Source organism: Oncorhynchus nerka, linkage group LG10 (assembly GCF_034236695.1).
Source record: "Oncorhynchus nerka isolate Pitt River linkage group LG10, Oner_Uvic_2.0, whole genome shotgun sequence".
NCBI lineage: Eukaryota > Metazoa > Chordata > Actinopteri > Salmoniformes > Salmonidae > Oncorhynchus > Oncorhynchus nerka.
Genome location: NC_088405.1, coordinates 17664766 through 17680253, shown reverse-complemented (window position 1 = coordinate 17680253; position 15488 = coordinate 17664766). Strand labels below are relative to the sequence as shown.

The 15488-nt window shown below is 45.4% G+C and overlaps 1 protein-coding gene across 1 annotated transcript in view; it reads right to left on the bottom strand.

The window, feature by feature from the left end:
- LOC115134966 (disks large homolog 5-like) overlaps positions 1-15488 on the bottom strand; it is a 102301-nt gene that overhangs the window by 20691 nt on the left and 66122 nt on the right. Inside the window, exons 13-24 of the mRNA XM_029669100.2 lie at positions 15242-15369; positions 14956-15131; positions 14689-14792; positions 13201-13293; positions 10210-11256; positions 9598-9718; positions 9019-9172; positions 8647-8783; positions 8445-8534; positions 7623-7791; positions 6034-6196; positions 184-317 (exon numbers count right to left, since the gene is read on the bottom strand). Of these exons, the coding sequence (XP_029524960.1) occupies positions 184-317; positions 6034-6196; positions 7623-7791; positions 8445-8534; positions 8647-8783; positions 9019-9172; positions 9598-9718; positions 10210-11256; positions 13201-13293; positions 14689-14792; positions 14956-15131; positions 15242-15369 (2516 nt within the window). The remainder of the gene's footprint in view (positions 1-183; positions 318-6033; positions 6197-7622; positions 7792-8444; positions 8535-8646; positions 8784-9018; positions 9173-9597; positions 9719-10209; positions 11257-13200; positions 13294-14688; positions 14793-14955; positions 15132-15241; positions 15370-15488) is intronic.

Sequence of the window (15488 nt, the reverse complement as noted above, 5' to 3'; positions counted from 1 at the left end):
TATTGGTACCATCTATTTAAAAAGTGGTAAATGAGGCCTGTATATTTTATATGACTACGAGATTTGTCATGGCATGTCCTAGGTCAATTTTACACACCTTTTGAAGTATGAAAGACTGACATTATCTTTGATTACTCGTATATTTATGTAAATTGACCACTGGGAAGAAATGTAATTGTTTACCTGGATCGTGAGGGGTTTCCCAGCTGGTACATGTGGGGGTTGTATTGAGCCATAATGGTGATGGTGTCACACTGCTGACCAATGATCAGCCTGGCCTGCTGCTCTGTGGCATTACGCAGGTTAATACCGTTATACTGGAGGAGAAGAGAAAGTTTAGATGTTATTGAAAAATCCTCACTGAAAATAAACAGCACTTCTCAATTCTACAGGCCATATTCAGGCATTAATAATTATTATTTTATTTTGTATTATTGAATATTCGAAACTTGCAGTGAAGCCGCTCAACAACTGCATCATACAAGTCATCCAACAGATCTCATTTAGAGCGACACACAGAAGCATCCAGGGTCAATACCCTGCTCAAGGGCTCGTTGACAGTTCTCCCACCAGGCCAAAAAACGTGAACCTGAAACCTCCAAGATCCCCCCACAGTTCCCCAATAGCTGTCCCTCAACCATTTGAGACCACTCCCACAGTCCCCCCCAGGAAGAAAAATAAAAAATACAATTAATTCCGTTCCCCACCCCCAGAACCCCCCAATGCACCAACAACCAAGACAATGAACTAAAGAGAAAAAAGGAAAAGACAGAAGAAAACAGTAAACAACAATGCAAAAAAATAAATAATAATAATAATTGAAATACATTTAAAACAAAGGACATCAAGGACAACTGAAATCATAACAGCAATGCCAACTTTATATGTTTGTGTGCATGTCTGGCACTATTACATGTATGTGTGTTCTTGTATGTGTTTATTTGAATGAGAGCATGTGTACAAACACCTGCACGGCATCAGCCTCGGCAGGCATTAGTTGTAAAAATACTGCCACTTAGTGTCATTTAAACATACTTTTTATTATGTTTCATTTTCATTTTTTTTAAAGAATTTTTTTAGGTTTATCTTTGACCATCATTCCATCTCCCACACAGCAACTCCACTCCAACTTGTCTCCAATTCCACCTATCTCTGCTGGCCACCCACTTTGGGTTCCTACGCAACACATATCTTTCAACTATGCTGTGACATTTAACGTACAATTTCAATCTATCTAATTGAATAGAATCCACAGATTGTGAGTTGAAGATAAATACTTTTACTAAGAGTATTAGTATATTAGTAATTGACTGACCCGGTCTCTCCAGATCTCCTAACAGTACTATTTCTAGGGTCAATTTTAGATCAATTCTATGCATTTTCAGCCATTCCTGAACCTGAGACCAGAAACAGGCTACCTTAGGGCAATACCAAAATAAATGGGTTAATGAATCTGTAACAAAATCTGCAGAGCTTCGATGATTTTATGCCCCAAATATTAAACATTTTGTTGGTGGCAAGAATTCTATATAATAATTTTAGCTGAAAAGCACAAAGTCTTGAATTTTGGGTTGTTTTATATATCAACTCAAACACCACCCTGTACCATCAAATCTCTTCCCAACTATTTTGCAATCTGTATGGCACAATTGTCAACATTCTGGTCCTCAAATGGAACTGGTATACTGTCCTATGTATGCTATTTTTATTCCTCCACAAGTTATGATCCTTTATATTGGGCAGACAGACCAGTTCTCTACCTCCTCCCACTGCCACCTGCCTCCTCCATTTTTGATCCTTTATATTGGGCAGACAGACCAGTTCTCTACCTCCTCCCACTGCCACCTGCCTCCTCCATTTTTGATCCTTTATATTGGGCAGACAGACCAGTTCTCTACCTCCTCCCACTGCCACCTGCCTCCTCCATTTTTGATCCTTTATATTGGGCAGACAGACCAGTTCTCTACCTCCTCCCACTGCCACCTGCCTCCTCCATTTTTGATCCTTTATATTGGGCAGACAGACCAGTTCTCTACCTCCTCCCACTGCCACCTGCCTCCTCCATTTTTGGGGCAATGCTGTACTCAATTGGTTGTACTCTTGGATTGAGCAGACCTTCCTGTACAATTCTGATAACTCCATGAAGAACATAACTCTCCCATTCCAATTTACAATATCATTTAAGAACAATATACCCTTTTCAAACATCTTTCCCATAAATACAGATATTTTATCAACCAGCATATTTGAGTTCAGCCATAATATTTGTTCTATCTTTTCATGGGGATGAAATTGAAATTGTAGCCAGCTCTGCAATGCTTGTTTGAAAAATAATAATTAAATGAATTGAAAATGAGACAAGAAGGCCATTTTTAAACAATGGATGAGCTTTTCTTAGTAATCTACTTGAGAACCATTTAGGGTTCAAATAAAACTTTTGAATGAATGAAGCTTTTAGAGAGAGGTTTAGTGCTTTTATATTTAATAGTCTCAACCCACCCAATTCATATTCATTATATAGATAGGCTCGTTTTCTTTTGTCTGGTTTAGCGTCCCAGATAAAGCAACATTTTCTTTGCTCATATGATTTGAAAAATGAATACATTTTTAACTTTTTTATTTAACCTTTATTTAACCAGGTAGGCCAGTTGAGAACAAGTTCTCATTTACAACTGCAACCTGGCCAAGATAAAGCATAGCAGTGTGAACAGACAACAACACAGAGTAAACTATAAACAAGTAAATATTAGAAAAAAGTAGAAAAAAAAAGAAAAAAGTCTATATACATTGTGTGCAAAAGGCATGAGGAAGAAGGCGAATAATTACAATTTTGCAGATTAACACTGGAGTGATAAATGATCAGATGGTCATGTGCAGGTAGAGATACTGGTGTGCAAAAGAGCTGCTCAGATAGCAGATGTTTAAAGTTGGTGAGGGAGATAAAAGTCTCCAATTTCAGCGATTTTTGCAATTCGTTCCAGTCACAGGCAGCAGAGAGGAAAGGCGGCCAAATGAGGTGTTGGCTTTAGGGATGATCAGTGAGATACGCGTGCTACGGGTGGGTGTTGCCATCGTGACCAGTGAACTGAGATAAGGCGGAGCTTTACCTAGCATGGACTTGTATATGACCTGGAGCCAGTGGGTCTGGCGACGAATATGTAGCGAGGGCCAGCCGACGAGAGCATACAGGTCGCAGCGGTGGGTGGTATAAGGTACTTTAATAATAAAGCGGATGGCATTGTGATAAACTGCATCCAGTTTGCTGAGTAGATTATTGGAAGCTATTTTGTAGATGACATTGCCGAAGTCGAGGATCGGTAGGATAGTCAGTTTTACTAGGGTAAGTTTGGCGGCGTGAGTGAAGGAGGCTTTGTTGCGGAATAGAAAGCCGAATGTAGATTTGATTTTAGATTGGAGATGTTTGATATGAGTCTGGAAGGAGAGTTTACAGTCTAGCCAGACACCTAGGGTACTTATAAATGTCCACATATTCTAGGTCGGAACCATCCAGGGTGGTGATGCTAGTCGGGCGTGCGGGTGCAGGCAGCGAACGGTTGAAAAGCATGCATTTGGTTTTACTAGCGTTTAAGAGCAGTTGGAGGCCACAGAAGGAGTGTTGTATGGCATTGAAGCTCGTTTGGAGGTTAGATAGCACAGTGTCCAAGGACGGGCCGGAAGTATATAGAATGGTGTCGTCTGCGTAGAGGTGGATCAGGGAATCGCCCGCAGCAAGAGCAACATCATTGATATATACAGAGAAAAGAGTCGGCCCGAGAATTGAACCCTGTGGCACCACCATAGAGACTGCCAGAGGACCGGACAACATGCCCTCCGATTTGACACACTGAACTCTGTCTGCAAAGTAGTTGGTGAACCAGGCAAGGCAGTCATTAGAAAAACCGAGGCTACTGAGTCTGCCGATAAGAATATGGTGATTGACAGAGTCGAAAGCCTTGGCCAGGTCGATGAAGACGGCTGTACAGTACTGTCTTTTATCGATGGCGGTTATGATATCGTTTAGTACCTTGAGCGTGGCTGAGGTGCACCCGTGACCGGCTCGGAAACCGGATTGCACACATGAGAAAGTACGCTGGGATCCGAGATGGTCAGTGATCTGTTTGTTGACTTGGCTTTCGAAGACCTTAGATAGGCAGGGCAGGATGGATATAGGTCTGTAACAGTTATAGGTCTATAACAGTTTGGGGTGTCCAGGGTGTCTCCCCCTTTGAAGAGGGGATGACCGCGGCAGCTTTCCAATCCTTGGGGATCTCAGACGATATGAAAGAGAGGTTGAACAGGCTGGTAATAGGGGTTGCGACAATGGCGGCAGATAGTTTCAGAAATAGAGGGTCCAGATTGTCAAGCCCAGCTGATTTGTACAGGTCCAGGTTTTGCAGCTCTTTCAGAACATCTGCTATCTGGATTTGGGTAAAGGAGAAGTTGGGGAGGCTTGGGCGAGTAGCTGCGGGGGGGGGGGAAGAACGGAGCATGATTATCTAAGGTGGTGAGGAAGTTACTTTTAAAGAATGACCAGGCATCCTCAACTGACGGGATGAGGTCAATATCCTTCCAGGATACCCGGGCCAGGTCGATTAGAAAGGCCTGCTCGCAGAAGTATTTTAGGGAGCATTTGACAGTGATGAGGGGTCGTCGTTTGACCGCGGACCTGCAGCGGATACAGGCAATGAGGCAGTGATCGCTGAGATCCTGATTGAAGACAGCGGAGTTTTATTTGGAGGGCCAGTTGGTCAGGATAACATCTATGAGGGTGCCCTTGTTTACAGATTTAGGGTTGTACCTGGTGGGTTCCTTGATGATTTGTGTGAGATTGAGGGCATCTAGCTTAGATTGTAGGACTGCCGGGGTGTTAAGCATATCCCAGTTTAGGTCGGCCAACAGAACAAACTCTGAAGCTAGATGGGGGGCGATCAATTCACAAATGGTGTCCAGGGCACAGCTGGGAGCTGAGAGGGGTCGGTAGCAGGCGGCAACAGTGTGAGACTTATTTCTGGAGAGAGTAATTTTTTAAATTAGTAGTTCGAACTGTTTGGGTATAGACCTGGATAGTAGGACAGAACTCTGCAGGCTAACTCCTCCCCCTTTGGCAGTCCTATCTTGACGGAAAATTTTATAGTTGGGTATGGAAATCTCAGAATTTTTGGTGGCCTTCCTAAGCCAGGATTCAGACACGGCAAGGACATCAGGGTTGGCAGAGTGTGCTAAAGCAGTGATTAAAACAAACTTAGGGAGGAGGCTTCTGATGTTGACATGCATGAAACCAAGGCTTTTTCGATCACAGAAGTCAACAAATGAGGGTGCCTGGGGACATGCAGGGCCTGGGTTTACCTCCACATCACCCGCGGAACAGAGGAGGAGTAGTATGAGGGTGCGGCTAAAGGCTATCAAAACTGGTCGCCTAGAGCGTTGGAGACAAAGAATAAAAGGAGCAGATTTCTGGGCATGGTAGAATATATTCAGGGCATAATGCGCAGACAGGGATATGGTGGGGTGCGGGTACAGCGGAGGTAAGCCCGGGCACTGGGTGATGATAAGAGAGGTTGTATCTCTGGACATGCTGGTTGTAATGGGTGAGGTCACCGCATGTGTGGGAGGTAGGACAAAGGAGGTATCAGAGGTATGAAGAGTGGAACTAGGGGCTCCATTGTAAACTAAAACAATGAAAATGCCAAGAGTGTGCAAAGCTGTCATCAAGGCAAAGGATGGCTACTTTGAAAAATCTAAAATATATTTTGATTTGTGTAACACTTTTTGGGTTACTATAGGATTCCATATGTGTTATTTTATAGTTTTGTTGTCTTCAATTATTCGAAAATGTAGAAAATAGTAAAAATAAAGAAAAACCCTAGAATTAGTAGGTGTGTACAAACTTTTAACTGGTGCTGTAAATTACTATAATGTTTTATTCCATTAATAGGAATAAACTTCATCACAGAATCACATTGACAATTTCCTCCTGATCTGAAATGTATTTGATCCTTAACCCTGCCAGGAAGAAATGAAACAGGAAGTTACCTCGAGGAGTTGGTCACCGTACTCCAGGCCGGCCTGGTTGGCGATGCTGCCTCCCGTCACCTTGGAGACGAAGATGCCTCCGTTCTCGCCACCGACGATAGAGATGCCCAGAGGCTCCGCCCCTTTGTGAACGATCACGTTCCGAGGTTCCTCCAGGTACGGCCTGATGGGAGGGAGGGATGAGAAGAAACATCAGGGCTACATGTCAACTCCCCAATAAGGGTCTGGACAAAAGTAGTGCACTACATAGGGACTAGGGTGCTATGAAACACACATGTTGATTTTCACAATACATAGGCATAGCTCATACACAGAGCCATATTATATTTCACAGGAAGGACCAACAGTCAGAAATAAAAGGGACATACAGTGTGCTAAAAGACGAAGAAAAGCAAAAGGTGGTGAGGTGGACTCAGAGGTAGCTTCACACTCAGCATCACGACTAGGATTGGACCCAAACACACAGAGAATGCCATGCCATCTGCAAAAGTTCACAAACCTTCAGTAGCATGCAGCTTCAGTGAGAATGACTTTACACATGAAACAAGGGGCCACGTAATTACAAACAAGTCCAATCAAACAAACACAATTGAGAGACAGCACACATCAATCTATCAAATCTGGATCAAGAGGAATAGTTGGGCAGGTTTTCTGGATCTTTGTAAACCTAGCATGCACAGACCTGTTTGACTGGAAGGTGGGATTGAGGCCTAACTGCTGTTCGGGTTGAGAAATACCACACAACACATGCTTTATACATCCCAGGTGTCTAGACCAGATCTCGATGGGCTCTCTCCTTGTTACTAGGCCTCAGCTTAAGGGTTGTTTCTGGACAAGCCTGGGTCTCTCTCTTTATCTCAAGCATGTTAACAGTAAGATCATCTGTGTCTGAGGTGGATCCAACGAACCTGAGGCTCCTGAGAGAGGAGAACCTCGGCCTAGCAGCCAGAGGGATCCTCAGAAAAGACCTGTTACGGTACAGAGACCTGGAGACATTTACACACATGGCAGATAGAAGAAACAAGCGAGGAGATGGAGGAGAGAAAAGCAAACAGGGCAGAGGAAGAAAGACAGCAATGTGGTGAAAAATAGAAAATATGCAGAGGCCAAACAGTTCTGCTGTGATAAGAAAAACAGAAAAATAAACAAGAATACTAGCCTGGTTCCTTCTGTGTGTGCTTTAGCAAATCCTTCTAACATCGTCATTCCACTGGCATAGTCAGGGGAGTTGGCTAAAGCACAAACAGATCTGGGATCAGGCTACAAAGAGAAATGACAGCAGCATACTGCATTTACCAACAGCATTATAACTGATCTATAATCAATGCATCACACACTTCCTATTTGTATTTTTGCCAAACCTCTCATCGAGTACCCTCAGCCTATTCCAGTACATGCACATCTGATTCAACTAATAAAGTACTTGGTGATTATTTGACCAATTGAATCATGTGTTCTAGTACTGGAACAGAGTCACCACATAGAACTGCTGGTGGCAGGAGGTACTATAGACATGGTTTTACACCTTCCTGCCCTTTTCAAAATCATTCTTATTTTTTCCCCCACTTGTCTCGTCTTTTCCTTCATACCGGTCTTTCCTCCGCGCTCCTATTGGCACAGGGCTGACGGAGAATCTGGGCAGGGTGGAGATAGAGCTCTGTGATTGGCTGCTAGCGAAGGAGGAAGTCTCCAGGTTGAGAGGTGAGTGGGGTGGAGAGATGAGGCTGGGGCTGCTGCACTCTGAATGGGACAGGGAGCCTGGAGGCGAGGGGCCGGGGAGAGACGAAGGGAGAGGGGGGAGAAGAGAGGGGAAGAAACTTAAAATGAGATGAGAATGTACTTAATCAATCCCAGAAGGAAAATGTGTTTGTCATTCTTACAACCTTAGTAAAAACAATTAAAATGCTCAAAACAGTTCAAACATGGTAGTAGGACGAGAGGGAGAGAATTGGTCCATAGTTCCAGTATCATTTCTCAGAGAGGTAATCAGGTTGGAAATACCAGACACAAGCATGTTCACCTCCAGCTTTAACTTCGAGGGACCGAAAATCTATACGATTAACCAAGTGTTTCCCTGAGTTTAGTGTTATGACTCTTTTCGTCCCCCCTCTTTCAGCAGTAAATCACAGCACCTTTAAATGAGCTGCTAACAGGGCTGTCACATTCTCCTCCGAGAATACATGAGCGTAGTCAGCTGTTTGACTTGGAATAAGTTCTTTAGTTGAGTGGAAAATCAGTGCTCTAAAGGCCCATTGGGTCAAGCGTCAGAAAATATTGGTAGAGATGCCCAATATTCAGGCAACAGGAATCTTAAAAGTTAATACATTCATTCATCCATCCAGCCATTTGTTTGTTCAATCATCCATCCATGCATAAATTAATCCGTTCAATTGCTCTATCCATGCATGTACCTCTGTCAGAGCCCAGCATGGACCGTGGGTAGCGGGGAGTGGAGGGGATCTTTATCCTCTCTGTCCGGTACTGGACGTTACTGGACCAACCTGATGGAATAGAGGAAAAGTCCATGAGTGGGTGTGTGTGTGTGTGTGTGTAAGCATGTACTGTATAATATGAGTGTTGTGTGTGGCATGCGTGGGTGACGGACTGACTGACCAAGGCCCAGGCGAGCGCTGGAGGGTAGTGAGTTGGTACCATGGGAGGTGCTGCTGCTGCGTGACGAGGACGATGAGTAGTCTGCTGCTGGACGTTTCTGGCTCAGGTCCAGGCTCAGACGACCCTGGTGCTGCGGACTGACACACACACACACACACTCTAACTACATAACTCATGGGTTGCACTTAGCGTCAATTTGACTACATTATAATGATGACCAAGTTGTTTCCTACGAATTATTTGCCTACTTCAGCAATGGCATCATATTTTTAAGCCACTATACTGTAATTTAGACGAAACAGTCATTTGCCCCCGTTAAGAATGACTGGGCATCTTGGTTTTCGGGGCAGTTATTCTGTCTGGGGTAGTTACCTGTGGTGTTGGTTGTTGTGCTGGTGTTGGCAGATCTGGGAGGAGACAGAGGGACAGTTGTTGGTGTGGACTCTGTGGCTGCGGACTGTGTATACTGGGTTCCTCATCACAGCAGTCACTGCTGGACACGGGGCCAGGCCACGATGGGCCGAATCTGACAACACAACACACTGGTTTGAGAACATTACCACACTGGTTAGATGGGAGGAACACACTGGTTAGATGGGAGGAACACACTGGTTAGATGGGAGGAACACACTGGTTAGATGGGAGGAACACACTGGTTAGATGGGAGGAACAGTTAAGAGCATTGGGCCAGTAATTCGCTGGTTCCAATTCCCAAGCGGACAATGTGGAAAAATCTTCCATTCTGCTCTTGAGCAAGGCAGTTGACCCCCAAGAACAACTGCTCCCCGGGCTCTGAGGACATGGATGTTGATTAAGGCAGCCCCCCGCACCTCTCTGATTCAGAGGGGTTGGGTTAAATGCAGAAGACGCATTTCAGTTGAATGCATTCAATTGTACAACTGACTAGGTATCCCCTTTTCTTTTTGATGCGTGCGTGTGTGAGAGACTCACTTGCAGACAAGGTACCGTTGTAGACTGTGGAGCCGAAGCCCACACTCTGTCTGTGGAAGCGGTTGGGGGAGGAGCGAAGCATCTCTCTGGGATCTGGAGAGTGGTCATCATTGGAGTAGCTCTTGTGATTGACAGATACAGAAATCAATTAGTTTAATGATGATAAACAGAAACAGCAGGTGAATAAGGAGAAGAACCCATTTCAGAGTGTTGGGATGACAATCACAGTTCAATAACCAGGAGCAGAAACAGGAAGAGGAGACTAAAGGAGCCTTTTGAGAGTGTTGGGACGGGACCACAGCCCCTGGCTCAGCACTGTGAGACATGGTCTGCTTATTGCCTGGAACTCTGTGCAGAAGTATCAAGCAGTTTCTCTCTTTGTGTTTTGAGACATAAGACGCATCTCTATAGTCTTAAGTGGCATCCTCTCCTCTACTCACAGTTGATGTTAAACATAGTCTTGGAAGGTGCACGCAACATAAGAGGGTGCCTTCACCTGTTCAGTTCTTTAACGTCACTGTAGATGGAGGAGAGGAAGCCTTTAGGGTAGACTATTGTGACCGGCCCTTGTGAAAAGCACTATAGATATCATCACATTATTAACAAACTGACCTGGAAGGAGGGCAGGGTGATGGACTGGGGGGTCATCCTACGTCTGAGAGCTGGGGCAGATTTAGGGCGGGGCCTCTTTACCTCAGGCTCCTCACCCCGGGTTCGACCAATGTCCTCGTCACATGACTTCCTCTGTGTCAGGACCTTCCCGTCCAGGAAGTAGTGGTTCCCGTTCCTGTCCCTCTCTCGTTCCCCACTGCTCTCCCCCATAACCATGGCAACAGCCTCCCCTTTGCCCCCGTCGGAGGTAAGCGTGCAGTCGGAAGCAGAGCTGCTCTGCTGTTTGTGTTTGAATTTGAACGAATCGTTGCGGGTGGGCGGAGTCGGAGGTGTGGGTGTGGCCGTAGAGGAGGAGGAGAGAGACTCCATCTTGGAGGGCTGCGGGGAGTGGGCCACCAGCTGACTGGACGACAGGAACTCCATCTTGGAAGACTGGGGCGCTGTCTCAGGCCGTGGTTTGAAGGCATCCGGGTTGAAGATAGACTTCCTCTGTTTGGGCGACTTGAAGATGGACAGTTGGGTCGGAGTCATCGCTGTGGTCGTATCCACGGCGACGGACATCCCACCTACGATCACCTTGGGCCAGGTGCCACCACTTTGCTTCCTCTCCAGGGTGGTCTCCATGGTGATGCAGTCGGCAGGTTTAGAGGGGTCATAGGTGATGGGGGGTGGGGGTGCATTGGCATAGGGGGACCCAGAGCAGCACTCCTGGAAGGCGCTGGAGCCGTAGCGGCCTGGGAGACCCAGACCGAGGTCAGAGGACGGCCGAAGGCTGGTTGAGTGGAGAGACACCATGGAAAAGGGCTTCCTGATGTCCCCGTACACCCCCATCCCCTCCTCAGGTTCACCTGCCCCACCCTTCCTCCTCTCTCCAGGGATGTTGACGTTACTACCCCCCCCTCCTGTGTCGGGGCAGAAGATTTCTGTCTGCGTGGAGCTGTTGTGTTTGAGGCTGTTCCTGGAGAGTACCTCGGAGAGACGGCCGTTGGACGATGACTCCCGCAGGCTCTCGAAGATGCTCTGGCCCGACGAACTGTGAGGAAAGAACTGGGGACATAAGAGGATAGAGAAAGAGGTGTGTTAGGAATAGTGAACACATTTACTTTCCCCCCGAAAAAAAGTATTACACTATCCTGATATCTAGCCACTGTAGCGTAGCAGTGGAGGCTGCTGAGGGGCAGCTCATTACGGCTGGAACGGAGCAAATGGAATGGCAATAAACAATGTGTTTGATACCATTCCAATGATTCTACTCCAGCCATTACCTGCCTGTCCTCCCCAATGAAGGTGCCACTAACCTCCTGTGCAGTGCATTAGTATCTAAAGTGTTTGTTATTGAGAAATTCAAATGAGTACTAAAATTAGTACCCTCTGTAGCATTTCTCTGCATATATCGATGATGTTGCTCTTGCCGCGGGCGATTCCCTGATCAACCTCTACGCAGACGACACCATTCTGTAAACTTCTGCCCTTCCTTGGACACTGTGCTATCTAACCTCCAAACAAGCTTCAATGCCATACAACACTCCTTCTGTGGCCTCCAAATGCTCTTAAACGCTAGTAAAACCAAATGCATCCTTTTCAACCGTTCGCTGCCTGCAACCGCACGCCTGACTAGCATCACCACCCTGGATGGTTCCGACCTAGAATATGTGGACATCTATAAGTACCTAGGTGTCTGGCTAGACTGTAAACTCTCCTTCCAGACTCATATCAAACATCTCCAATCCAAAATCGGCTTTCTATTTCGCAACAAAGCCTCCTTCAATCACGCCACCAAACTTACCCTAGTAAAACTGACTATCCTACCGATCCTCGACTTCGGCGATGTCATCTACAAAATAGCTTCCAATACTCTAATCAGAAAACTGGATGCAGTTTATCACAGTGCCATCCGCTTTGTTACTAAAGCACCTTATACCACCCACCACTGCGACCTGTATGCTCTAGTCGGCTGGCCCTAGTAACCAAAAGGTTGCAAGTTCGAATCCCCGAGCTGACAAGGTACAAATCTGTCGTTCTGCCCCTGAACAGGCAGTTAACCCACTGTTCCTAGGCAGTCATTGAAAATAAGAATTTGTTCTTAACTGACTTGCCTAGTAAAATAAAGGTAAAATTAAAAATTAAAAAAGTCGCCAGACCCACTGGCTCCAGGTCATATACAAGTCCATGCTAGGTAAAGCTCCGCCTTATCTCAGTTCACTGGTCACGATGGCAACACCCAACCGTAGCACGCACTCAAGCAGGTGTATCTCACTGATCATCCCTAAAGCCAACACCTCATTTGGCCGCCTTTCCTTCCAGTTCTCTGCTGCCTGTGACTGGAACGAATTGCAAAAATCGCTGAAGTTGGAGACTTTTATCTCCCTCACCAACTTTAAACATCTGCTATCTGAGCAGCTAACCAATCTCTGTAGCTGTACATAGTCCATCGGTAAATAGCCCACCCAATTTACCTACCTCATCCCCATACTGTTTTTATTTATTTACTTTTCTGCTCTTTTGCACACCAGTATCTCTACCTGCACATGACCATCTGATCATTTATCACTCCAGTGTTAATCTGCTAAATTGTAATTATTCGCCTACCTCCTCATGCCTTTTGCACACAATGTATATATACTCTTTTTTGTTTAAATGTTTTTTTTTTTAATTCTGTGTTATTGACTTGTTTATTGTTTACTCCATGTGTAACTATGTGTTGTCTGTTCACACGGCTATGCTTTATCTTGGCCAGGTCGCAGTTTTAAATGAGAACTCTCAACTAGCCTACCTGGTTAAATAAAGGTGAAATAAATAAAATAAAATAAGGTTGTTGCAGACTCAAGGATAACTAAAATGCAAGGACAGTTTGCGGTAAAGTTTAGATTAACCTTCAAGTCAAAGCCCTATCCTAAATGAGAACGTTATGTGGCACCACACTGGCTGGAGGAGAACTTTAAGCCACTGCGTATTGAAGGAGCTTAGTACAAGGGGCTAGTTTAGATTCACCTTCATGAGAGAGAGGCTTAGAGAGTCCCTACAGTTCCTCAGCAGAGTCTCGCACTCCGTCACCGACTTGTTGTCCAGAGCGATGCCGTTGATCTGGGGAAAACAGAGGACACGCTCAGAAAAACACTACTCAAACTACACCTTTCTCAAACACACGTTCTCCTAGGTTGAGAATGAACCTAACCCTAAGAGATTCTCTGCCCCCGAAGAACAGTGCTAGAGACTGCATTCTGCCTTCCTTCCTACTGCAGCGGCTCTTCTATCAGAAACGCGGGCCAGCGGCTCTTCTATCAGAAACGCGGGCCAGCGGCTCTTCTATCAGAAACGCGGGCCAGCGGCTCTTCTATCAGAAATGCAATTCCCACATTTCAATGAGAATAGGACTGAGGCAAATTATAATAAAATACTGTGGAGGAGAGAGGGGCGCAGGGAGGGAAAAAGAGGACATTTGGTAATAAATGCAAGCCTGAGTCTTTTCTAAAAAAAGAGGTCAGACTAGTGAATATTTAACACTACTGTTTGAAGCAGTTTATTCCATCTGTGGGACTGACAGCTTAGTCTGAGACATTGGAGTAATGAGCATTAGTATATGCAGATTGTGCACTGACTGCATGTCGCTCTAGGGTCAGCGCGTTCAAGTCCTTTCCCTACTAACATCATTAAACATCTACCGTATATGCGAAATATAACCTGCTACATTCATTAACTACAAGGACATCGTATAAGATGATACACAACCATGATTGACATCTGCAGGCATCTGATCCAACGGTCGCTAATCACTAACACTGAGCAGTCATCTCCCATATCAGCTACCCTGACTTTACTATTTAAGGTGAGAGTATCAACTGGGTGTATCCCAAATGGCACCCTAAGCCCGATATAGTGCATTACTTTTGACCTTGGCCTAATGTGCTCTGGTTAAAAACAGTGCTGCATGTAGGGAGTAATAGGGTGCACTACTGCGACACAGCCCTGGTCTGCCATTAGAGGTGAGTGGGGAGACATTAAGCCCAGTAGCTTTATTAAGCAGTAGAGCTTCACCGTCAGGATCTGGAGGATTATGCTTTCTGCTGCAGTTGGTGGATCATGATTAGAGAGCAGGTCATTCTGCCAGGTAGAGTGATGACTGGCTATGATTCTGTCTGCCACTAAGTCACTAGAGACATACATGGAACAGGGGTGAAATCAGGTGAAGGAAAAGGAGGGAGAGGTTGGAAGATAATGGATTAGAAGAACAGGAGGAGAAGAGGAGGAGAAGAGGAGTAGAGCAGGAGAAGAAGAGGAGTAGAGCAGGAGAAGAAGAGAAGTAGAGCAGGAGAAGAAGGGGAGTAGAACAGGAGGAGTAGATGTAGACGTGGGAGGAGTAGACGTGGGAGGAGTAGACGTGGGAGGAGATGGAGGATGAAAAGAGGTGTAGGAGAAGAAGAGGAGGAGTAGATGTGGGAGGAGGTGGAGGATGAACAGAGGTGTAGGAGAAGGACTCACAGCGATAAGTCTGTCTCCGACTGTCAGAGATCCCTCTCTGGCAGCAGGACTCCCCTGGACCAGGGCCGTCACAAACACACCACTCTCCAGACCTATACCGCTGTCTGGATTAGAGAGAAGGATAGAGGACAAAGATATAAAAGCCATATACACTAGTTGGAATATTATTAAAAGGGATGCATCATAAGGCAGAGTTCAATATGGAAGGTGCCAGAACACTCATTACCAACGTTAACTCTAAATAGAGTTTGTCAAAAAGACTGGTACCTTTGTGTCCGATTAGGTTGATGTGTATGGGGGTGACCAGCCTCCCTCCCAGAGACTTCCTCCTGCGCACCACCATGTTGATCAGTCCGCCTCCATTAAGCACCGCGTTCACCACCTGCTTCCTGTCCTTATTGGTCAAATTCACATCATTTAACTTCAGCAGCCAATCGTTCACTCTGAAAAGCAGGAAGTGAAAACGTGTTATTGGAGATGAGGAAAGAACAGGTTGTGTTGAGTGATGTTAAAAGTAACAGATGGAAAAGTTTTTTAAAAATCTGAGAATTACCTTAACCTTCCATCTGCAATACTTCCTCTGTCAACTCTTGTTACGAATATTCCACAATCTCCTGGTAAATACGGATCGTTTACCCCTTCTGCTATGTCAAACCCAAGTGCCTTCAAATCCATGTCATCCTGCAGGAAAACATCTAAGTTTAATACACTGGTTTTCTATACATCGGTTCAGAGACAATGTATTTACCAGGATTTGGAAATCAATTTATCAAATTATGAAATCAGTCAATTGAGCCATC